Source organism: Somniosus microcephalus, chromosome 18 (genome assembly GCF_052327205.1).
Source record: "Somniosus microcephalus isolate GS21.2 chromosome 18, FLI_Smic_1.0, whole genome shotgun sequence".
NCBI lineage: Eukaryota > Metazoa > Chordata > Chondrichthyes > Squaliformes > Somniosidae > Somniosus > Somniosus microcephalus.
Window position 1 is genome coordinate 22,264,074 of NC_141004.1, and position 26,229 is coordinate 22,290,302.

The 26,229-nt window shown below is 47.6% G+C and overlaps 1 protein-coding gene across 1 annotated transcript; it reads left to right on the top strand.

Moving 5' to 3' along the window:
- Positions 1–5,559: 5,559 nt before the first annotated feature.
- Positions 5,560–25,909, top strand: bysl (bystin-like; the record flags this gene model as incomplete). The annotated part of the gene is made up of 6 exons (XM_086011783.1): positions 5,560–5,741; positions 8,947–9,085; positions 18,147–18,280; positions 23,463–23,623; positions 24,751–24,853; positions 25,500–25,909. Coding segments are annotated over 6 exons (1,062 nt in total), but the record flags the coding sequence as incomplete, so codon positions are not given.
- Positions 25,910–26,229: the final 320 nt, after the last annotated feature.

A 26,229-nucleotide genomic window follows, 5' to 3' on the forward strand; every position in this document is an offset into this window, starting at 1 on the left:
TGTTTTTATTTCAGATTTCCAGCATTCGCAGTATTTTGCTTTTGTATATTAGGATATAGAGGGGAGTTGAGAACTTTTTTTTTTCCACCCAGAGGGTGGTGGGGGTCTGGAACTCACTGAAAGGGTGGCAAAAACCTTCATCATATTTAAAAAGTACTTGCATATGCACTTGAAGTGCCTTATACAACAACAACTTGTATTTATACAGCGCCTTTATTGTAGCAAAACGTCCCATGGTGCTTCACAGGATTATTACAAGACCAAAAAAATTTGACACCCACCCACATAAGGGGAAATTAGGGCAGGTGACCAAAAGCTTGGTCAAAGAGGTAGGGTTTGCAGGAGCGTCTTAAAGGAGGAGAGAGAGGCGGAGAGGTTTAGGGAGGGAATTCCAGAGCTTAGGGCCCAGGCAGCTGAAGGCACGGCTGCCAGTGCTGGAGTGATTATAATCAGGGATGCTCAAGTGGGTAGAATTAGAGGAGCGTAGATATCTCGGGGATGGGGGTTGTAGGGCTGGAGGAGAGTACAGCGATAATTTTGGTCCTACAAGACTACAGACCAAGAACTGGAAAGTGGGATTAGGCTGGATAGCTCTTTTTCGGCTGGCACAGACACAATGGGGTGAATAGCCTCATTCTGTACTGTAACTTTCTATGATTCCAGAGACTGATTGTGTTTGTGATTGCATTGGAGGGAGTGCAGAGGAAATTCACCAGGATGTTACCTGGGCTGAAGCGCTTCAGCTATGAGGAGAGGCTGGGGTTGTTTTCCTTAGAGCAGAGAAGGCTGAGGGGGAACCTGATTGAGGTGTACAAAATTATGAGGGGCATAGATAGGGTAGATAGAGGGGAACTTTTCCCCTTGGTGGAGGGGTCAATAACCAGGGGGCATAGTTTCAAGGTAAGGGGCAGGAGGTTTAGAGGGGATTTGAGGGAAAACTTTTTCACCCAGAGGGTGGTTGAAATCTGGAACTCAGTGCCTGAAAGGGTGGTAGAGGCAGGAACCCTCACAACATTCAAGAAGCATTTAGATGAGCACTTGAAACGCCATAACATACAAGGCTACGGACCAAGTGCTGGAAAATGGGATTAGAATAGACAGGGCTTGATAGCCGGGGCGGACATGATGGGCCGAAGGGCCTCTTTCTGTGCTGTATAATTCTATAACTCTATGACTGAGTTGGAAGGTTGAGGGTTCGAGTCCCACCCCAGGGACTCGAGGACATAAATCTAGGCTGAGGGAGTGCTGCACTGTCGGAGGTGCCGTCTTTCAGATGAGACGTTAAACCGAGGCCCCGTCTGCTCTCTCGGGTGGATGTAAAAGATCCCATGGCTCTATTTGAAGAAGAGCAGGGGAGTTATCCCCGGTGTCCTGGCTAATACTTATCCTTCAATCAACATCACTTTAAAAGAAACATTATCTGGTCATTATCACTGTTGTGGGAGCTTGCTGTGTGCAAATTGACTGCTGCATTACAGCAGTGACTACACTTCAAAAAGTACTTCATTGGCTGTAAAGCGCTTTGGCATGCCCTGAGGTCATGAAAGGCATTTTCTTTTTCTGAGTGCACGACACAACCAGGGGGAGGCATGACAGCTATTGTAAAGAAAGAAAGACTTCCATTTATCTCGCGCCTTTCACGACCACCAGACGTCCCAAAGCACTTTGCAGCCAACGAAGTACTTTTTGAAGTTTAGTCACTGTTGTAATGTTGTAACAGCATTGGTGTTAAATCTGCATTACACCAACTTGTCAAGAGTTGTTCTGAAATTATCTTGACAAAAGGGTTTGACCCGAAACATTGAATCTATTTCTCTCTCCACAGATGTTGCTTGGCCTGCTGAGTTTTTCCAGCATTTTCTGTTGTTATTTTGTTCTGAAATTAGTTTTTCAACAAAAAAAAAGTGTTTTTGAATTTTGAAGGAGATGGAATTCTAACCAAGTTAAGGGGAAGCCAGCTCAGCACATGAGGGAGAAAGGAATAGAAGGATATGCCGATAGGGTTAGATGAGGTAAAGTGGGATGGGGCTCGTGCGGAGCATGAACACCAGTTGGGCCGAATGGCCTGTTTCTGTGCTGTAAATACTGTACAAGTGTGTCCACTCGAAATATTAGCCCTTTTCTTTACAGAAGCTGGCAGGCCTACTATGTATTTATACATTTTTCTGTGTGATGTGTATTGATTATATGGCCACGGTTGACGAGTACAAACTACACCTTTTCTGTGTATTCCTTCAGATTATTTAAAAGATACACAATTCTATTTCACTAATAAGATAGGAAAATGGTAGAGAAGTGTAGCAACTAAAGGAATGGAACCAATGTTAAGATTTTAGATGGAGACCGTGATCTGACCATTTTATAGTTTGTTGTTTCAGTACAGGAAACTTTGTGCTATCCGGCACCCATGGGACCGAGCTACTGCTGTTTTTTTAAAAGCTCCGGATAGACCAGCGTCAATGTTATCAGATAGGAGCTTTTCATCGCAGTATCTGACCACAAACACTGTTGCTCAGCAACAGCTTGTAAACACTCGGGCCAGTAGCTTGGAAGCGTCTCTGAAGCTGTTGCTAAGCGACAAAGACGCTTTCCAGAGCCTGCCTGTGAAAAGAATGCTAGGAGAAAAAAAAACCTAACCAAAATGGCGGCTGATTTCTGCCGTTAGATCAAAGTTGCCGGACATTCAACTTCCGGATAGCACAAAGTTTCCTGTATGTTGTATAACTGACTGTGGTGAGATTGCTTCAGTGTACACCAATTCCCCAGACCTCCTGTCACACTTTGGGATTTTTGATCATTTTCTTTTTTTCCACAGGATTTTGAAAAAGAATTAGATTTTAAATGTTGGGGCTTTAAAGTAAAGTATATTCGTGTTTTTTTAAAGTACCGAGACAAAAGGTGGTTAAAATGTTAATAAGTTAAGCATTGACACTGGTTCCACAAACAAAACAATAAGCAATCCGTTACCCTGTCTGGTAACTGATAAACATCTCCTAACCATTGTGTTGGGAAGTCCCTGGTCCTCCACCCTCCTCTATTTGGGAACACAGGGAGATAAAAATGAAGACAAAAACACAGTCAGGGTTGCAAACAAAAAAAGCTACTAGAGTAGGCTTTCATCCAGACTCCGAGGTTAGAATGCACGAGAGTAGTTAGATGTTATTTTGTTTGAATCAAGCAGGCCATGTGGGGAAGTGTAATATGTTCATTATTTGCTATTCTCTGAAGACAAGTACTGATTGAATAATGTGACTCCAGTCTTAACTGGTGCACTTGCTGCTGCCTGTGAAATAAAGTCGCTCAGCAACTTGTACCTGGTCTCGTCTTACCAAGTGTTTTCTTGGTTTGACTTTGAAAAGATATGTGAGGCACCCATGTGGGCAGAAAGGTCTGGAATTTGCGGTGGGTAATAACGGCGAACTGTCTGCGTCCACTGAAACTGACCACAACTTCAGGATGTAGCGCACACATCTAACCGCGGAAATCCTGAAGTTGTGGTCAGTCATTCACTGCTCCAATACAGTTTGCGCTGTGGACCCCCCCCCCCCCCCCCCCATAGCTGGCAATCAGCGAAACTTGGGTTTTTCCACTGTAATATCGCTGTTAAATACCCCATTAAATGTTAAGCCTTGTTGGATTAGGTGTAACTGGGGTTTTAACAGCATAGTGACTGCTAAACAAACGTTATGGCCCTGAAAAACTAATTTTTATATTTGTTGAGTGTCAAATTTCTCCATTATGATAAAAATTACAATTTAAAAAAAAAAAAAAAAAAAAATTCTACCGTATCCCCATGTGAGAGTCCCAATCTTTGCTTCGCCCTCTAACATTTTTAAAAAGTCCGGATAAAAGCAGCTTCTCATTTCCTGGTTTCCTGTCTGTCAGAATTCTGCAATGTGATTAGACAGCTTGTTGACATCACCACAGCATCGCACTAGGGATTCCCACTACCGAGAGCGGAAATCAAATGCAACGTTGAAGGCAAACTACTCGCCACAGAGAGAAATCTCTGGGCAGCTTTCTTCGGGGCCAGCGGCGAGGGCCTTTACTTCGCCACAAATTCTGGGCCATAGATGCAGTTCATATCACAATGAGGTCCTATTGTGACATTGGTGAGGTACATCATCGTTTAGTTAGAAATTGGGCAATACGGGCCAACTCCTAAACGTGAGACTGCTTATGGGAGCGACCAGCCCTGCTGTATCCGAGGGAATATTTGAGGGGAAACTGAAAGCAGGAGGCAAAATTACAGTGTGAGTTGATCCAGACTGGTCTTGTATATCTCAAAATGGCATGTTGTACATGGCTTGGCATGGTGGGATGCACGTGCAGAAAGAATGGCCATTTTGCTGAGGTTGTAGGGCCTGTGGAATTGTACCCCTGCATTAATGAATCTTCAGGAGAATGGGAAGGGAAATCTGTGTTTGGCGGTCAGCTGCTATTGTTTCCTTAAGTAAAATGACGAGGAAGATGTAATCCTTTATTATACGTATATTTCCTTATTACATATTAAAAATGTATTTAAATAACTATCTATTTCTTTGATATCCCATTGTTTCAGGAAACACTAGACTAGCAGGGGACCAAAGCATAGATAAAGTGGATAAAAAAAACTACACAGTAGGTCTCTCAGCATCTGAAAGGGTTGGTGAAGGTTTTGGGTTTTTACTCAAAATGTAAACCTGCCTTTTCTTTTCCGATGCTGACCCAGCCTCCTTGTAATCTCAACGTTGTCTGTTTTATTTCAGAGAGTCGAAGCACATTGAGCCAATTGATTTACCAGTCCCGAAGCATTGGTGGTATTGTTGGTGCTGAACTCACTAGAGGCTCCTGTCTTACCCACTGCTTGTGGAGCACAGTATCCCTACGGGTGCAGGGCAGGACTTGGGTAAAAGCAAAGTCTTGTAATTTGCACCATCTGTTTAACCAGTTGTGGGTAATCTTGGGAAAACGGCAAGACCAATTTCATCAGCTGCTAAACTGCTTTCAGTTCTCTGGAGCAACATTGCTAAAAGCTCTGTCTGTAGCAGAGGCAAAGACCAGTATAGTGTGTTTTGCAGTACAGGATTTAACGATCGCATTTATTTTTAATGTTATCCAGAGCTAGAAATGAAACTATTGAATGTGGTCTAAAAGACAGGAGGAGCACCACCGTAATGAATGTAGACGAGGCTTGAACAGAAAGGCGGCAGGATTCCAGATATAGAAAGGCCAACTTGCCATATTTAATACAGGTTACTGTGAGAAAAGACACACAGCCAGAGATAAACTTAGCAGCTCTGTATTAAATATGGCAAATTGGCATCTCGGCTTCTGACACTTTCCCATCTCTGCTGTCTTATCAGTTGCAGCTGTAAACTTAGAAGCAAATAATCCTCGCAGACCTCCAGTGGTTTGGTTCAAAAGAAGCATGGCTGGAAGGGGTCACTGGCTGACCTCTGCTAAAGAACGGAGGAAGCGAAACCAAGGGGGTGAAAATAAAAAGAGACCATTAAAATTAATTTAAAAAAAAAAATTAGATGGATATTTGAAGAGGAGCCCCACGGTGGTTATTAAATCTGTTTTGATTTTGTAGGCTCAAGTTCAAAAGGTCATGGTTCTGACTCCGATTCGGATGATGAATGGCCTACGCTGGACAGGGCTGCGGCGATCGCGAAGCAAGAGTATTGCGAGGAAGTCGTGGTAAACCCCGAGGATGAAAAGGCCATCGATATGTTCATGAGCAAAAATCCACCACTGAGGTAACGTTAAGTAAATGCGCACGCGCTGCCTTTTGGTATTTACAGGAAACTTTCTGGTATCCGGCATTGACGGGACCGAGCTGGTGCCGGTCGATCAACACTGCCGGAGAAACCAGCGCTAATGTTAAAACATACGAAGGTCAGAGCTCCGTCTGAAGCAACAAACCCTGCTTCAAAACAGTCGGCGCAGCTTGCCAGCGTCTCTGTAGCTAAGCAACAGCTTCAGCTACACGCTTGCACAGCCACAAATGGAGAAAAAAAGCAATGAAAAGTAAAAAAAAAAGTTATCTGAACCGACTGCTGAATTTTGCGGTGGATAGAGCATTCCGGATATTTAACCTCCGTTTAAACGAAAGTTTCCTGTATGTGAAAGTGGCCGTTCTTTCATTGGGGAAACGCTGCGAGTTGTGCTTCATGCCAGCTCCATTCCCGTGCTCACGATGCCAGCCGAGTTTTCCGGTCTTGGGCTAATTTTGAATATCAAGCAGGATTCCCACCTCGGGAGGTGGGGAGGGAGATTTCTGTGATTAAAAACAGAAAATGCTGGAGAAACTCAGCAGGTCAGGCAGCATCTGTGAAGAGAGAAACAGAGTTAACGTTTTAGGTCGATGACCTTTCGTCAGAACTCCGATTTCTGTGGCTGTTCTCTGGTGCCTGCCACCGTGTAGAGTGGCCAGTGGCCTCTAGGGGAGCCAGAGAGGGGAGTCAGATTTTTTTTAAAAATCTGATATTGTAGGGACGGGGAGTTGAATCAATCAACCCCCGAACACCATAACAACAGTGTTTCTAGCGCACAGCATTGCTATTTTAAATGATAAGTACGTTATTGTACATGTGTTGAATACGCTTCACCATAATAAAGTGGACGTGTATGTCCTCCCCCCATCACCTTTCGTGGAAAATCTTGGAAGTGCTGGGGACCAGGGGGAGCTGCCGGAGTGTGGCCTTGCCTGATTCTCTGCCTCCCCAGGGAGTCAACATAACTCTAGCAGAAATTCTTGTTTTTTGAGTCCAAGTCAGACAGACAGAAGGCTATTTGTCTGTGTGAGGGGGGTGGGGGAATGGGGTGAGCATCACAGCTGAGCTTGATTGTGTCTTTATCTGACGTGTGCAGTTTCCACTGTGTGGCGATCAGGAACGGTCACTGTGTGGCGATCAGGAACGGTCACTGTGTGGCGATCAGGAACGGTCACTGTGTGGCGATCAGGAACGGTCACTGTGTGGCGATCAGGAACGGTCACTGTGTGGCGATCAGGACCGGTCACTGTGTGGCGATCAGGACCGGTCACTGTGGCGATCAGGACCGGTCACTGTGTGGCGATCAGGACCGGTCACTGTGTGGCGATCAGGACCGGTCACTGTGTGGCGATCAGGACCGGTCACTGTGTGGCGATCAGGACCGGTCACTGTGTGGCGATCAGGACCGGTCACTGTGTGGCGATCAGGACCGGTCACTGTGTGGCGATCAGGACCGGTCACTGTGTGGCGATCAGGACCGGTCACTGTGTGGCGATCAGGACCGGTCACTGTGTGGCGATCAGGACCGGTCACTGTGTGGCGATCAGGACCGGTCACTGTGTGGCGATCAGGAACGGTCACTGTGTGGCGATCAGGACCGGTCACTGTGTGGCGATCAGGACCGGTCACTGTGTGGCGATCAGGAACGGTCACTGTGTGGCGATCAGGACCGGTCACTGTGTGGCGATCAGGACCGGTCACTGTGTGGCGATCAGGACCGGTCACTGTGTGGCGATCAGGACCGGTCACTGTGTGGCGATCAGGACCGGTCACTGTGTGGCGATCAGGACCGGTCACTGTGTGGCGATCAGGACCGGTCACTGTGTGGCGATCAGGACCGGTCACTGTGTGGCGATCAGGACCGGTCACTGTGTGGCGATCAGGACCGGTCACTGTGTGGCGATCAGGACCGGTCACTGTGTGGCGATCAGGACCGGTCACTGTGTGGCGATCAGGACCGGTCACTGTGTGGCGATCAGGAACGGTCACTGTGTGGCGATCAGGAACGGTCACTGTGTGGCGATCAGGAACGGTCACTGTGTGGCGATCAGGAACGGTCACTGTGTGGCGATCAGGAACGGTCACTGTGTGGCGATCAGGAACGGTCACTGTGTGGCGATCAGGAACGGTCACTGTGTGGCGATCAGGAACGGTCACTGTGTGGCGATCAGGAACGGTCACTGTGTGGCGATCAGGAACGGTCACTGTGTGGCGATCAGGAACGGTCACTGTGTGGCGATCAGGAACGGTCACTGTGTGGCGATCAGGAACGGTCACTGTGTGGCGATCAGGAACGGTCACTGTGTGGCGATCAGGAACGGTCACTGTGTGGCGATCAGGAACGGTCACTGTGTGGCGATCAGGAACGGTCACTGTGTGGCGATCAGGAACGGTCACTGTGTGGCGATCAGGAACGGTCACTGTGTGGCGATCAGGAACGGTCACTGTGTGGCGATCAGGAACGGTCACTGTGTGGCGATCAGGAACGGTCACTGTGTGGCGATCAGGAACGGTCACTGTGTGGCGATCAGGAACGGTCACTGTGTGGCGATCAGGAACGGTCACTGTGTGGCGATCAGGAACGGTCACTGTGTGGCGATCAGGAACGGTCACTGTGTGGCGATCAGGAACGGTCACTGGCGATCAGGAACGGTCACTGTGGCGATCAGGAACGGTCACTGTGTGGCGATCAGGAACGGTCACTGGCGATCAGGAACGGTCACTGTGTGGCGATCAGGAACAGTCACTGTGTGGCGATCAGGAACAGTCACTAGTGGGTTGATTTCTGTACTTTTGGGCCCCTCAGACCATCTGCCGACCCCAGAATGCTGAAGCTAAGTGCAATGCCTCCACTGCCGTCTTTGCGGATTGGAAAACCCAGCATAGAGCAGGGGATGAGCTTGGGCTTCTCTGCTCCTCTGGTCTATCTGGCTCAGTACCACATTGGGCAATGAATTTATCCATGGAACTGTTTTGCCGAGTGAGGGTTACTTATTCTGATGACCCTTTAATGTACTTGAGGTCTTCAACGCCACTTTCTTTCCACTCTCACTAGTTGTAGAGTTGGAAGATGTCGTCAAATAATTATCAACCCCCTCCCATTTTGTGTCCAAACGTTAGATGGATGTAAATGTATTTTGGCTGCAGGTGTGCACTGGTCAGTTAACTTTCTTGTTTTGCACTGAAGGCGTACTCTTGCTGACATCATTATGGAGAAGATCACAGAGAAGCAGACGGAAGTGGAAACAGCCATGTCTGAAATCTCTGGCCGACCTATGCCTCAGCTCGACCCCAGAGTCCTGGAGGTGTATAAGGGAGTTCGTGAGGTAAAGGGTTCTGTCACATTCATAGCAAATGATATTTTATTAACATGGCAGTAGGTTTAGCAATGGAGTATTGTGAAGGCTTTAGATAAAATAAATGAAGAGAAACTGTTTCTAATGGCTGAAGGGTCGATAACCAGAGGGCACAGATTTAAGGTGATTGGCAAAAGAACCAGAGGCGACTGGAAGCAAAACTTTTTTACACAACGAGTGGTTAGGATTTGGAATGCGCTGCCTGATAGGGCGGTGGATACAGATTCAATAGCAGCTATCAAAAGGGAATTGAATAAATACTTGAAGGAGAAAAAATTTGCAGGGATGGGGGGAAAGAGCGAGGGAGTAGGACTAACGGGATTGCTCGTCGAAAGAGCCAGCGCAGACTCGATGGGCCGAATGGCCTCCTGTGCTGTACTATTATATGATTATATTGTACCTCAAGGGCCCGTGTTCTGATCTCGGGTATCTTGTTATATTTTACTAGTTTTCAGCCATGCCACTAGAGGGAGTGCTGTGTTGGAGAGTGAGTGAGAGAAGCAGTTAGATATGACCAAAACCACCTCATACTTCTTAATGAAGAAAGAAATGTGGTGGCAGTAATTGGAACCTGCACGATTTTCTGTTTAACAACAAATACATTTGTGTGCTGACGCCTTTTAGGTGAAGCATGTTTTTCAAGAACTTTTTCTTTTTAAATTAAATTAATTTTCTTGCCACTCTCCCAGAGGCACGCGCCACCTCCGACTGAGAAGTCTTATAGATGACTTGCTAGGGTTGCCTGTCAATCAATAGATATCTGAGGTAGATTCATTTTTCTTTTTCTTCACGGGGAAGCACGTGTGCCTCCCCACAACCTTATGGGTGGGAGCTCTGAGGTGTGAGGCGTTTAGCCTGCATTCTACCTCTGCCATAGTGCAATATGACAGTGCTATCTATGTTACCTCCTCCATCTCCACTAACCCCCCTCACCCCGAACTCTCAATTCCATCCTCTCGTGCGTTCCTCACCCTTCGCCCCACCATTGGCATCCGTGCCATCAGCCAACTAGGCCCCATGCCAATGTTCCTGCTAAATTCTTTTGGGTGCGCGGCCCCTCGCCATTCAAATTACTGCGCTTTAGAATGCCGTTGAGCGGTCTGCGCCTCACCTGCAGATCACTGCGCAGCAGTGCGGCTTAACAGGAACATTGCCCCACGCTCTAGAATTTCCTCCCTAAACACTCTCCTTAAAACTCGGCTCTTTGATTTAAGCTTTTGGTCACCTCCTAGCATCTTCTTTGGCATAGCATCTATTATGTCCGTGTATAATTGAGACACGGACTGCAGGAGTGGATTATAACAAGTCTTTACTGAATGGAGACAACCTGGAAACTGAAACTACAGAAGCCTGCTAGGGCCTTTTATACAGGGGTGGTCACTGCCGGCACTGCAGTCTGAGACCAGTTATTCCCTTAAAGGTACATACACAACAATTCCTCCCCTTTTAGATAAACAGTACATAACATTCATTTAACAACTAAATAATAACTAATTACAATTACGGTTGCTAGATACATTGGTTGAAGTTAAGCAATTATAAGTTCAGTCTTTGAGGAGGCTTCCTGATTCTGTCTGGATAACGCCTCTTTGGGATATCAGGTTCTTCTGGCAAGGTTGAGTCGGGATCAATGTCGTTGTTTGGTTCGTCTGCTTCCAATATCACCGATTCTGTGGTAGATGCAATTGGTACTTCGGTTTCATCGCCAGGTGTATCAGATCGTGGTGTGGAGTTGCCGTTTTCCAGTGACTCTAGAATCTGGTCAGCATGGCGTCTTACAATGCTCTCTCCAACGTCCACGGTATACATTAGAGGTCCTTGCCGTGTACAGATCGTTCCTGGCTGCCATTTCTCTGCGGTAGTCCCGGGCCAAAACTGGTTGACCTGTCTTAAAACTCCTGGTCGGCTTTTCATTCATATTCTGAAACTGCCTGTTCTCCACATCTCTTCTGACGTTTGGCTTAACCAAATCCAAGCGGCATCGTAGTCTTCGATTGAAGAACATCATGGCTGGAGTTTGGTTGGTAACCGCATGTGTCGCATTCCGGTAGGCAAACAAGAAGTTATCCACCTTGTGTTGTAGGGGTATATCTTCATTACACATTGCCTTGATAGCCTTCTTGAATGTTTGAACAAACCTCTCGGCCAATCCATTAGTGGCTGGATGATATGGGGCGGATGGGTAATGCTTAACACCATTGTTCTTTAAGAACCTCCGGAGCTCTTCAGACACAAACTGTGGTCCATTGTCAGAGCAAATCTGTTCAGGCAGCCCATTCCTGGCGAATATGGTTCGTAAGACTGTGATAGTTTTTTCTGTGGTGGTTGAGGACATTTTTATTACCTCTGGCCACTTTGTGCATCCACCGCAATTAAAAACATCGAGTCCATAAAGGGACCAGCAAAATCAATGTGCACCCTTTGCCATGGAGATGAGGGCCACTCCCATGGATGTAGAGGGGCTTGTGGTGGGGCGTTTTGGACCTTCTGGCATCCTGTATACTCTTGGTCATCTCTTCGATTTCTCTATCGATTCCCGGCCACCACACAAACGCTCTGGCTAAGTTCTTCATTTTTACCCCTCCCAGATGACCCTCATGAAGCTCATTGAGCACTCTATCCTTCAATTTGGGTGGAATTACTACTCTGGATCCACACATCAAGGTTCCTCTGCACACTGACAGCTGTTCTCTTCTCGGCGAGAATGCTGGCAGCAGTGGTTCGCCATGTGCTGGCCATCCCTTCACCGTTAAATCATAGACCCAGGAGAGTGTCGGGTCATTTCGTGTTTCCTTTTCTGTGTTTGCATTCGTCACAGGGAGACATTCGACTATAGTCGAGTGGAATAACTCCACTGGATCCACTGCCAGTTCTTCTTCCACCGTCGGCAACGGTAGGCGCGACAATCCATCAGCATTCCCATGCTGTTTAGTTCCTTTGTACTCGATGTCATATTGGTGTGCCCCTAGGAAAGTCCTCTGTAGCCGTTGTGCCGTCATTATCGGTACGCCCTTCTGAGGGTTGAAAATGGAGACGAGAGGTTGATGATCAGTTAGTAGAGTAAATTTCTGACCATGCAGGTAGTGATTGAACTTGTTCACCCCCCACACCAGGCTGAGGGCCTCTCTGTCAATCTGGGCGTAGTTACGCTCGGCTGAATTTAACGAGCGTGACGCAAAAGCTATCGGCCTCTCTGAACCATCAAGGAATTTATGTGACAGTACCGCCCCAATGCCGTAGGGAGACGCATCACACGCCAGTCTTATCGGTAGTGATGGGTTGTAGTGAGCCAATACTTCTCTTGAAGTGATTAGGTCCTTATTCTTCTGAAAGGCCAGCTTACATTCATCGCTCCATTTCCATGCTACTCCCGTTCGTAGTAGGGCGTTCGGTGGATGCAGAATTGTGGACAAATTCGGCAAAAACTTATGGTAGTAATTCACCAATCCGAGGAATGACCTCAGTTGCGACACATTTTCAGGCGCTGGAGCTTTAACTACCGCTTCAATTTTGTCAGGGGACTTATGCAACCCCTCTTCATCAATCACGTGGCCACAATACGATATCTGTTTCTTAAAAAACTCGCACTTGGGGCGATTGGCTCGTAGCCCATGTTCACGTAGTCTAGTGAGCACCTGCTCTAGGTTGGCAAGGTGTTCACTGTCATCTTCACCTGTCACTAGGATGTCGTCCAAGTAACACTGAGTTCCCGGAATCCCTTGCAGGACTTGTTCCATCGCTCTTTGCCATATCGCCGGAGCTGATGCTACTCCGAATACCAGTCGATTATACTGGTAAAGACCTTTGTGAGTGTTTATCGTGAGATACTTCCTAGAGGATTCTTCAACCTCCATCTGCAAATATGCTTGTGCTAGGTCAATTTTTGTAAAACGCTTCCCTCCAGATAGTGAGGCGAAGATATCTTCTATCCTTGGAAGAGGATATTGTACTGTGTGAAGGACTGGGTTCACCGTCACCTTGAAGTCCCCACAGATGCAAACCTTCCTTGGCTCCTCAGACTTATTGTTTAATGTTTTCTTCATGACAGGAACGATGGGTGTCGCCCACTCGCTCCAGTCTACCTTAGATAACACGCCTGCATTCTCCAGCTCTGCCTCGACGGCTGGGCGAATTGCATATGGTACCGGTCTTGCTTTGAAAAACTTGGGAATTGCATTCTCCTCTATTTTTATTGAGGCGGTTACGCCTTTAAGAGTGCCCAGATCTTGTTGAAATACCTCTTTGGCGTCAGCTAAGATTGTTGACAATCGTCCAGGAGTGACGTCTTCATCCTTTTTACCAGCCACCGTCAGTGCCTGAATGGAGTGCCAGTCTAAACTTATCTTTCTGATCCATTCACGTCCCAATAACGGTGGTCCACCATCTTGCAGAATGTAGAGATACAATTTCCGTATTTTCTTGCCGTTGTATTCGACGGGCACCCTTATTTTTCCTCTGGAGTATACTTTTTGCCCCGTACATGTCTTCAAGACAATGGATGTGTCTTTCAAGGGTATGTGTGAGAATAGCCGCTCGTAGTCTCGTCAATTCATGACGGTTAGAGCTGATCCTGTATCCAATTCCATTTTGACTTGGGACCCTGCTATCGTGAGGGTGACCCAAATGGTTCGGTGATCCTCTTTTGCGATTACGTTGTGAAGTTTGAGACAGCTTAGTCTCTTGTTCCCGGATTCACTATCGCTCATCTGGTCTTCGGAACTACTGTCCGTCATCTTTTGTACTTTCCTGTACGGTTCCTTAGTAGCCTTTTTGTTGTCGTTAGTCTTCTTCCCAGACCTGCAAACTCGTGCAATGTGTCCCATCTTTCTGCATTGCCTGCATATTTTGTCCTTGGACCAGCAGTCCTTCTGGTCATGGTTTGTTCTGCCGCAGCATTTTTCAAATCCCCGTGTCATTTCATGGGTGCCGTATTCCTGTGGCTTTTGTTGTATTTCCGCAGCTCCCCTTGCTGCTGCTTCGTACGATACTGCCACGCTGAAAGCCTTATCTAGCGTCAGCTCTTTCTCTGAGAGTAACCTCTTCTGGGTTCCTTCACTCAGGAGTCCACAGACAAATTTGTCCCGTAAGGTATCTGCCAGTCCTGCTCCGAATTGGCAGTGCTTTGATAGCTTGTGTAGTTCCGTAAGGTAATCAGCATTGCTCTCATTTTTATGCTGATTTCTCCTGTGGAATTTAAGTCTTTCTGCTATCAGCAGCGGTGTAGGATTTAGGTGTTCCTGTAGGATAGCAACAATTTCATTAAAACTCTTCGCCTTCGGTTTGGCTGGAGTAATCAGGTCCCGCAATAGGCCGTACGTTCTTGCGCCCATTAAATTTAGCAATACCGATGCCTTTTTCTCATCGGCTATTTCGTTTGCCTCGCAATATACTTCGCCTCTTTCCACATACGTGGTCCAGTCTTCTATTGCATTATCGAAGGCAGTGATATCGCCAGTCTTTGGCATCTTGAAAATCTAAAATGGCGCCTCCCGCGCTTTGCCTTCGTCCCCGATGGATCAAAATGGCGCTTCCCGCGCTTTTCCTTCTTCCCCGCCGAGTTAAGATGGCGCCTCCCGCGCTTTCCTGCAGCTGCTGCCAATGCTGTTGCTGGCGATTATTTATTTTACTATCCTGTAATGGCGACGCCCTATGGTCTTCGCGCCTCCCCGATCGCTGCTGCCAACGCCGCTCTCCGCGGTATTTTTATTTTTCTATCGCGCTTCAATATTTGCTCCGTTAATTGAAGAACCATTCCCGTCGTGGAACGGACCCTCTGGGACACTTCCCTCCCTCTTAGGTCCGAACGCTGCCCGGCTTCGAAGCACCGGCCGCGCCCTGTGTGCTCCACCCTCTCTCTCTCTTTGCTTCCCGACTCGCTGCCCGGCCCCATTGCAGAGCCACCCAATCGAGCTCTAGCCCACCGCAGCCCAGGAAGGATCAGTGCACTACCTGCCACCAGCCCGATTAGCTGGGAAACCACAGACTGGAGAACCAAGCCTGGCTCTCGACAGTCTCTCCTGCACTTTTCAATTCGATGATTTGGAGGGCGGTTGCCCACGGTCGACGCCCATTTCTCGAGTTTCTTTGGATTATTTTATTTTATTTTTTTTCTTCTGGCTTCGACCTTCAATAACGTCGTCTGAGGTGCTGCCGAGTTGCAGGTAAGTTCGTTTCTTACTCGTCGCCAGTATTATGTCCGTGTATAATTGAGACACGGACTGCAGGAGTGGATTATAACAAGTCTTTACTGAATGGAGACAGCCTGGAAACTGAAACTACAGAAGCCTGCTAGGGCCTTTTATACAGGGGTGGTCACTGCCGGTACTGCAGTCTGAGACCAGTTATTCCCTTAAAGGTACATACACAACAGCATCAATTTTTCCATTCGTGTGTCTCTGTGAACGAATGCCTTGTGTTTTTTTAAATTTTTTAATTACGTTCAGGGTTCTATGAAAATGCAAATTGTTGTAAAAGATTTTGGCTTTTTATTTCCACTTTTTCTCTCTCCTTTCACTGAAGGCTGAGTTATGGTTCCGGTGGAGACAGCAATCCTCTGGTACCTCACCCAAGTAGCTGTTCTTCATGGGTTAGGCCAGGCAGTGAGTGTCAGTAAGCATATTGAACCATGGGGGTTAGCAGGGTACCACAGTCAAGCTGATCCTGTTTCCAGTCAACATCAGCGAGCATATGAATTCCAACTGGGGTTGTGGAACAACAGATAGGAGCTGGAATCCTGGCCATGTGTTTTTCACCCACCCTTCACATGGAGGTGGTAAGGGCAATTAAAGTGTCTCAATCACTGTACAGCTCGGCTGCACTAACTCTGCAAAGACTAGGCATTGAACCTGAGACTTACTTGGGTCTCCATGGTATATTTACCTACTAAGCATTGAATATCGAACGTAACAGCACAGCAATGGGCTATTGGTCCCATCAACTCTGCACTGTTTTGTTTTCCCGCGCATGTCAGTTAGTCAAGTCCCATTCTCCTGTTTTCTCGCTAAACCCTTTTAATATTCTTTTTCAAGCAACAAATGATTTGTGGCAGAGAATTCCATATTCTAACCATCCTCTGTATAAAGAAAAAAAAAAATAATTCTAATTTCCCCCTTTAATTCTTGTGATGATCTTAATTATATGCCGCCTTATTGTATAGAATAGTACAGCATAGTAGGAGGCCACTCGGCCCATCGAGTCTGCGCCGGCTCTTTCGAAGAGCAATCCAGTTCGGCCCACTCCCCCGCTTTTTCCCCATATCCCTGCAATTTTTTTCTCCTTCAAGTATTTATTCAATTCCCCTTTGAAGGCTGCTCTTGAACCTGTATCCCCTAACCTATCGGGCAGTACATTCCAAATCCTAACCACTTGTTATGTAAAAAAAAGTTTTTCCTCATCTCGCCTCTGATTCTTTTGCCAATCACCTTAAATCTGTGCCCTATAGTTATCGACCCTTTTCAGCCACTGGAAACAGTTTCTCTTTATTTACTCTATCTAAACCCTCCATGATTTTAAACGCCTCTATCAAATCTCCTCTTAGCCTTCTCTGCTCCAAGGAGAACAACCCCAGCTTCTCCAGTCTATCCACGTAACTAATCCCTCATCCTCGACCATTCTAGTAAATCTCTTCTGCATCTTCCTGACCAGTGGAAACAATCTATCACTTACTTTATCAAAACCCTCCGTAATCTTGAAGAACTCCATCAAGTCATTCTTTAACTTACTCAGCTCTAGTGAGAAAACCTAACTACTTAAGTCTTAACTGTAACTCGTCATCTGTGGGAACATCCAGTGGAGCTAAGCTGGACATTTAAAAACATTTTTATCCTTCCTATCCTATATACACTTAAAAAGTACCTCATTGGCTGTAAAGCGCTTTGAGACGTCCGGTGGTCGTGAAAGGCACGATATAAATGCAAGTCTTTCTTACTCCAGTTGTAGCCTAACTCAGGCCTTGTACAAGTTCAGTATTACCTCCTTTTGCATTGTATGCCTCTAAATACCAATAATTCCATGTGCAGCATCTACTTAAACTGGTACCTACAATGATCTATGTACCTACATACGAAGATCCCTCCATTCCATTTGAAATGTTACTACTTAAGGTGTGTTTCCTTCCCCTGTTCTTATTTCAAAAAGGTATTGCTTCACGTTTCTCTACATTTGAAGTGCATCCTACTAGCCCATCTATTTCCTCCTGCAGTCTTTCACAGTCCTCGTCACAATTTGCCATTTCCCCCACCCCAAGTTTGGTCTCATCAAGACATTTTTATATTGTTCCCTCAATTCCTAATTGATGTATGTAGTAAATAAATATGTGGTCACTATGGAACGCCCCTCACCAAACCTTTCAGGTCCAAAACATTTCCTTTTACCCCCCCCCCCCTACTCTTTGCAAAGCCTAGAAAAATGGATAGAAAGCAAACTTTGAGTTAATTGTTTTTAAAAAAAAAGGGGCTATTGTACAAAGGTTAAAAAGTTAGATACAAAAAGATGTTTTGAAGCAGAAAGATATCCGTTCTCTAAATACGTTACTTAAATTATCTATCTCCTGTCTGTTCTATGTATCGATCTCTGGCGAACAGGGTGAGCTGCTATCTCTCTACGACTGAGTTTAACATCTATGCAAATAGGTTAAGTTGATTGTTACTTTCTCTTCCTTTTGCCTTCCCCTACGCCTTATTTCTGGGGGAAAGTGCTTCTCTTGTGTCGTGACCCATTTGAGAGAGGAAATATGGCATGTGGTGAGTCATGTGGGCAAACTTGTACGCTACCAATTTCTATATTCAGTTTATTGAAACGCAGCCGCATTTTCCCATTGAACCATTCACAACCAGAATCTCCTTTCTCAAATACTTCCAGCCTCCATTGTTAGTGCATTTGACTGAATTTTTCTGCAAATGTAGTTTGTTAAAAATTAAGCCCCCTTTTTAAAATAAATTTAAAGCAGGAATGAAATGAGAAAAATCACACTGTATTCAATGGATATAACAGTGGCTGTGCTTGTTAAATTTTACATTTTGCTTCCCAAAAGGTATTGTGCAAGTACAGAAGTGGGAAACTTCCCAAAGCCTTTAAGATTATCCCGGCGTTGTCAAACTGGGAGCAGATCTTGTACATCACTGAACCAGAGACCTGGACAGCAGCAGCCATGTATCAGGCGACAAGGTCAGAGACCAGCATGTTTGTAACCCTTTGAGAACCAAAGTGCCCTTTCTGATGTTTTTTGCTCCCTTTTGGCAGGTATGGGATCGGGGAGGGGGGGGTGGGAATACATTTATGTAAATTTGCATTTAAATAGCGCCTTTTACGACCACCGGATGCCTCAAAGCGCTTTCCCGCCAATTAAGTACACGGTGGGCAGTTCAGCCATTAAGCTTTGTTGGGAGGGGATTATAGTAGTCTTTTTTAAATGCAAGTTGATATGCCTATCAATTAGTCCAATAAAAGGCGACGAGTTAAGAACGTAACTGAAGGTTTTTATTGGCTAAATAACAGAGCCCACCCTCGTGGGTGATCCGATCCAACAGGGAGGAATACTAGCCAGTCAGCTACCTTTATACCTGGGCAGGTAATGGGCGGAGTCGGAGGTGGTCAGCCCAGGTATAACAGTGCGACAAGAGGCGACCTCGTGTAGTGATGTGACAGTGAGAACAGTGAGAACAATATACAGTGATAACTATAACAGTGGTTTACCACATTCACCCCTTGTTTAGATTAGAGTCCGGCGGGGTGAAGTGTATTACCAGCTCTGGTATGTCAGTCTGTCCGGAGGCTTCGTTAGCCTCTCTGATCGTCGCAGCGGCGGTGTTACATTATCCGGTGTTAAAGCTGGTGTCTGCGTAGTCGGCAAAGGCTCGTGGGGTTCCGGCATGCCGTCTACCTCGGCTGGACTCGGGGGGTTGGGAGGGGGGGGTGAGGGTGCGAGGTCTCGTAAGGAGACAGTGTCCTCCCGTCCGTCTGGGTAAGCCACATAGGCGTACTGGGGGTTGGCGTGCAGGAGGTTCACCTTCTCGACCAGGGGGTCCGTTTTATGGGCCCTCACGTGCTTTCGCAGCAAGACGGGTCCCGGAGAGGTCAGCCAGGTTGGTAGGGTGGTTCCCGTAGTCGACTTCCTGGGGAAGACAAACATTCGAGCATGGGGGGTGGTGTTAATGGCAGTGCAAAGTAGTGACCGGATGGAGTGCAGCGCAATCGGGAGGACCTCTTGCCAGCGGGAGGTTGGGAGGCCCTTAGACTTTAAGGCTAAGAGGGTGGCCTTCCATACCGTCGCGTTCTCTCTTTCCACCTGGCCGTTCCCTCGGGGGTTGTAGCTGGTGGTCCTGCTTGCTGCAATACCCCTCTCCAATAGGAACTGACGGAGTTCCTCGCTCATGAAGGAGGCGCCCCGGTCACTATGTATATAGTTCGGGAACCCGAACAAGGCGAAGAGTTTGTTCAGGCATTTAATGACCGTGTTACTGGTCATGTCTGGGCAGGGGAAGGCAAAGGGGAAACGGGAGTACTCATCAACGATGTTGAGGAAGTACACATTACGGTCGGATGACGGTAGGGGCCCCTTGAAGTCGATGCTCAGACGCTCGAAGGGGCGGGTGGCCTTGATCAGGCTTGCTCTGTCCGGCTTATAGAAGTGCGGTTTGCACTCAGCACAGATCTGGCAGTTCCTGGTCATGGTCCTGACCTCCTCGATGGAGTATGGCAGGTTGCGGGCCTTAATGAAATGGTAGAGTCTGGTGACTCCGGGGTGGCAGAGGTCATTGTGGAGGGTCTGAAGTCTATCACTTTGCGCGCTGGCGCATGTAATGCGTGAAAGAGCATCAGGGGGGTCGTTCAGTTTACCGGGCCGGTACAAGATCTCATAATCATAGGTGGAAAGCTCGATTCTCCACCTCAAGATTTTGTCGTTCTTGATCTTGCCCCTCAGCTTGTTATTAAACATGAAGGCAACCGAGCGTTGGTCGGTGAGGAGGGTAAATCGTTTGCCTGCCAAGTAGTGCCTCCAGCGCCGTACTGCCTCCACAATTGCCTGGGCTTCCTTCTCGACCGACGAGTGTCGGGTCTCGGGGCCCTGTAGGGTCCTTGAGAAGAAGGCTACCGGCCTACCCTCCTGGTTAAGGGTAGCGGCTAGGGCGAAGTCGGATGCATCGCTCTCCACTTGGAAGGGGATTGACTCATCCACTGCGTGCATTGTGGCCTTGGCTATGTCTCCCTTAATGAGGGAGAAGGCCGCGCACGCCTCTTCCGTGAGGGGGAAGGATGTGGTTTTCAGGAGGGGTCTGGCTTTGTCCGCATAATTGGGTACCCATTGGGCATAGTAGGCGAAAAGCCCCAGGGTTCTCCTAAGTGCTTTTGGACAGTGGGGGAGGGGTAGCTCCATGAGGGGGCGCATTCTTTCGGGGTCGGGGCCGATGACTCCGTTCTCTACTACACAGCCAAGGATGGCAAGGCGCGCTGTGTTAAACACGCATTTCTCCTTATTGTAGGTGAGGTTCAGCCGTTGGGCCGTACGGAGGAATTTCTCCAGATTCACGTCATGGTCCTGCCGGTTGCGGCCGCAGATGGTGACGTTATCGAGATAGGGGAAAGTGGCCTGTAGTCCGTTCTGGTCAACCATCCGGTCCATCTCCCGTTGGAAAACCGAGACCCCGTTGGTGACACCAAAGGGGACCCTAAGGAATTGGTAGAGGCGGCCATTCGCCTCGAAGGCGGTGTACTGGCTGTCCTCCGGGCTGATGGGGAGTTGGTGGTAGGCCGACTTGAGGTCGATGGTCGAGAATACGCGGTATTGTGCAATCTCATTGACCATGTCCGATATGCGGGGGAGGGGGTATGCGTCCAGCTGGGTGTATCTGTTTATGGTCTGGCTGTAGTCGATAACCAGGCGATTTTTGTCGCCGGTCTTGACTACCACCACCTGGGCACGCCAGGGGCTGCTGCTCCCCTCAATAATGCCCTCTTTCAGGAGTCGCTGCACCTCAGAGCTAATGAAGGCTCTGTCCCCAGCGCTGTACCGCCTGCTCTTAGTAGCGACAGGTTTGCAGTCGGGGGTGAGGTTAGCGAACAGGGAAGGTGGCGGTACCTTGAGGGTGGATAGGCTGCAGGTGTTACGCGGTGGGCGGTTTAACTTTCGCTGGTTGTCGACTGTGAGTGGGGGGAGGGGTCCACCGTATGCTAGGGTTACACTTTGGAGGTGGGATTGGAAGTCCAGCCCTAGTATGACGGCAGCGCACAGCTGGGGGAGTACGAGGAGTTTAAAATTTTTATACTCTGTCCCTTTAACCGACAATGTCACGACACAGTAGCCGCTGATGTCTGTGGCGTGCGACCTCGATGCCATCGAGATGCGGCTGCGCGTTGGCAGGACGGGGAGGGAGTAGTGGCTCACCGTGTCTGGGTGGATGAAGCTCTCCGTGCTTCCGCTGTCGAACAGGCAGGTCGTGGCGTGGCCGTTGACTTTGATGTCCATCATTGAGCTGGCCAGGTGGTGCGGGCGGGCTTGATCCAGGGTCACGGAAGCTAGGGTGTAGATGAGCGCGTCGTTGTCATGACAAGATGGCGGCCCCCGTAGTTCACATGAGGCTCTGTTTAAATCGTTTGCCCCGCACAAAGATGGCCGCCCCTGCTGTTCCCATGAGGCTCTGCAGGCTTCGGCTGCCCCGCACAAAGATGGCCGCCCCTGGTTTTCCCATGAGGCTCTGCAGGCTTCGGCTGCCCCGCACAAAGATGGCCGCCCCTGGTTTCCCCATGAGGCTCTGCAGGCTTCGGCTGCCCCGCACAAAGATGGCCGCCCCCAGGGTTCGCATGAGGCACTGCTGGCTTCTGAGGATTTGCTTCTGCAGGCCTTGGAGAAGTGGCCTTTCTTGAGGCAGGTTTTGCAGGTCGAGTTTTTGGCTGGGCAGCGTGACCTCGGATGCTTCTCCTGGCCGCAAAAGAAGCAGCCAGCGGCCCGATCGGGGTTGCCTGATGTCGGGGCCGGTACCGGGGCTAGCGGGCCCGGTCGGATCCGTGATGCAGACGCTGAGGTAGGTCCCGGGGGCAGCGCTGTGAAGGGTGGTGGGGTGGGGGTCGGGCCCGAGTCCCAGGGTCGCGAATAGTACCTGGCAAACGCTTCCTGGTCTTGCTGGGTGGCCTCTAGGGTGAGGGCGAGGGCTTCGGCCTTGTCCAGGTCTATGTCCTTAGCTTCAAGCAGTCTTTGCCGTGTGTAGTCGGAACGTAGGCCTCTCACCAAGGCGTCGCGGACATTGTCTTCCATGTTCGCAGTAGCCGTCACCGCTTTAAAGTCACAGTTCCTGCCGAGTTGTCTCAGCGCTCGTGAAAATTCAGCTGTCGATTCTCCTGGCTGTTGCTGGCGAGATCTTAAGAGATGCCTAGTGTACATGTAGTTTACCGGGCTCCGGTACTGCTGTTTCAGTAGGTTGATGGCGTCGTCGTACGTAGTCATGTCCTGGATGAGTGTATATACTCTCGGGCTCGCTTGGGCTTTCAGGACTCTTAGTTTGGATCTCTGGGGGACGACGGCTTCCTCCAGGTACGATTCGAAGCAGTCCAGCCAGTGTTTGAAGTCGTTGGCTGAGTTTGGTGCCTGTGGGTTTAGATCCAGGTATGGTGGTTTCAAGGCTTGCAGCCAAGCCGGCTGGTGTGGCCCGTTGTCTGGAGGCTGCTGTTGCTGTGCTGCTGGGTGAGCTCCTTGCTGTTGCTGTTCATTATCAGACATCTTTTAAAATTTAGCCAATAAAATTGATATGCCTATCAATTAGTCCAATAAAAGGCGACGAGTTAAGAACGTAACTGAAGGTTTTTATTGGCTAAATAACAGAGCCCACCCTCGTGGGTGATCCGATCCAACAGGGAGGAATACTAGCCAGTCAGCTACCTTTATACCTGGGCAGGTAATGGGCGGAGTCGGAGGTGGTCAGCCCAGGTATAACAGTGCGACAAGAGGCGACCTCGTGTAGTGATGTGACAGTGAGAACAGTGAGAACAATATACAGTGATAACTATAACAGTGGTTTACCACACAAGTATTTTTTGCTCAACCTGCTCTAAGGAGCTCTTTGATTAGTTTTAACTCCCCCCCCCCCCCCCCCCCCAACTACTGACAAGAAGCTTGCTTTGTGGCGTTACTTACTGTTTCTGCTGAGGGTGGCAGCCATGCTGCTGTGTTGGGGTTAGCTGCTTGTGATATTCTTGATCATTAGCTTAGTTTGGTGATTCAGTGTCCAAAGCATGTTGCATCTTTAGTAGTGGTGTGCTTCAGGGTGATTTCACCATCTTTGTTTTTTTAAAGAAATAAAAGTGTAATCTTGATGCTATGTTTGTGTAATTTCTCCCCCCCCAAAATCTCCCATAGGATCTTTTCTGCCAACCTGAAAGCAAGGATGGCGCAGAGATTCTATAATTTGGTGCTTTTGCCTCGAGCGAGAGATGACATTGCAGAATACAAACGCCTGAACTTTCACCTTTACATGGCCTTAAAAAAAGCACTTTTCAAACCTGGAGCTTGGTTTAAAGGTAAGATGGTTTTCTTCTGGTAAAGGTAATTGAGATGAGCATAGTTCTGTTTTAACTCATCAATAAATGAACTCTGCGACTTTTACTACCTATTTGACCTCCATGTGTTGCGGCGGTAGATAAATTATACCTGGAAGCTTTTGTCTCCGCTGTTCAGCAGCGTACGGTTGATTTGTAGCTTTGTAGAACCCTTTCCCAGTCATCAAATGTGTTACGCAGATTAGCATTGGGACTTCAGTAAAGTGGAATTGGGGGCATGGGAGGGGTGACATTTCTTAACTTGAACTGTGAAGAACATGTAGCAGTAAATTGTAGATTGTCCTTCTGAACTTGGGTTGTGATTGGAGAGCAATTTGAGCTGTAGAATGCGAGGCTGAAGTACTGATGGTTCCAGCTGAAGACAATTCATATTTAAAAGCACATGTGTTTTCCTCTCCTGTGCTGAAGGTACTGGCATTTGAACATAAGAACATAAGAAATAGAAGCAGGAATAGGCCACTTGGCCCTTCGAGCCTGCTCCGCCATTCAATAAGATCATGGCTGATCTTGGGCTCAAAGCCACTTCCCTGCCCGCTCCCCATTTGCTTTGGTTATGGTTCCATGGGTGCCATCAGCCCTTTGCTATCTCATCCATAGACCATTTTTTCACATGAGCCTGGGCAGTGAATGTTGGCAGATTATTTGTGGAGGACAACCCATTTTAAGGTGTTCAATTAAGAGCACTATGCATTTACATAAATGCTTCCCCCCCCCCCCATCCCATTGAGAATTGGTACAAATATGCCAAATTGTTCTCGTGGCTCCTGCTTGATTAGTGACGAGCAAAAAATGACAACTAGAGACTACTATAACAAGGACAGGTACCTTACGAGTCTGATGCTGGTGGTTCCTGGGGACACAAAAAGACTTGCCGAAAATGTCTCCAAAGTGTGGAAGGAAGTGTCACAATTCCCGTGTCTGCTCTGGACAAGTCAGCCGGTCAATTCATCCCTGACTCAACAAATGAATTTCTAACTTTCATTGTGCGAGAGTGAGACGGAAACAATATAGATAATTTGCGAGGGAAAGGCAGGAATTGATGCTTAATTGCAACATTTAATTTTATTAACTTTTCCCCCATTCCCCAGGTATTCTACTTCCTTTGTGTGAATCTGGCACGTGCACACTGAGAGAAGCTATCATTATTGGCAGCATTCTGACTAAATGCTCTATCCCAGTTCTACATACCAGGTAATTGTTGGTTTGTGTGTGGGTGCTTTCTAAGTGCAGGGGCGGGAAGGAAAGTTATACATAAAAATGTTTGTTCGGTGATCCATGTGTGAAACACTGTGGGACATTTATCTACGTTCAAGGTGTTACTTAAATGCAGGTTGTCACTCCTGTATGAAATTGTGACACTTGTATTTGCAATTTTGTTCACCCCTCCTAATATCTCCTTCTCCGGCTCGGTGTCGACTTGTTTTTGATGACATCTCGGTGACGGTCTTGGAACATTTTTTTCTCTGATAAAGGTGCAAGTTGCTGTTGCTACGACCCATAGTAACTAAAGCAACTCTTCCTATGCTCTCTGCCCCACCCAATTATGTGTTTTAAAATAAGTAAACAGTCAACAATTTCCGCTCTTAAATGATATTTTCGTGGAGGACGACGAACGGTTAATGGAATGCAAGTTGTATCTTGGTTCCAAAATGATGCATGTGTGAAAATACAAATTCAGGTACGGGTGGCTATTCTCTAAATCAATTAAACAATCATTCTAAGTTTCCGTGGTGACTCAGATGGTTCCTATGGTGCAGGCATACATGCATTTAATAATCTGCAGTTTGGTGATATCAGTATCTCTATCTCTTTACCACAATCTTTCTTCTGTTAATAGTGCTGCAATGCTGAAGATTGCAGAAATGGAATATAATGGAGCAAACAGCATCTTCCTTCGGCTGATGATCGACAAGAAGTACGCGCTTCCCTTCCGAGTTATCGATGCTCTGGCTTTTCACTTCCTGCATTTCAGGACTGATAAGCGAAACCTGCCAGTACTGTGGCACCAGTGTCTGCTTACCTTTGCCCAGCGCTATAAGGAGGACCTGTCCTCCGAACAGAAGGAGTCGTTACTGGAACTGCTGAGGATCCACTGCCATCCACATATTTCACCTGAGATCAGGCGTGAACTGGTCAACTCCAAATCGAGGGATGTCGAAGTAGGAATGGCAGTGGAATGACGTACTTATATCTCATTTCCTACTGATTGTGTGCTCTTGTGTGAATAAATATCTGGGTTTGAAGTGAGGTTATTCTACCTGATCAGCTTTGTTCTCTGTTTAATATCGAACTCTCACAAGGAAGTGGGAGCAAATAATTGTTTATCTGTTACACATCATTTACAATTATTGATTTCTTTTTGCACCCACTCTTTTTTTTTTCCCCCCTGCTCCCCTCAGCTTTTTCCCCTCCTAAAGAAACGGAGTCGTGCTGTTTTATAGCTTTGTGAGCACTGTCATCCCTCTGGTACCGAGCTGAAGTGGCCATTCATAGACCAGCCCAAAGCTGTGCTCACCTGACATTCACATAGCCACACAGGGGTCACTGAGTAAAGGTTAGGCATGAAC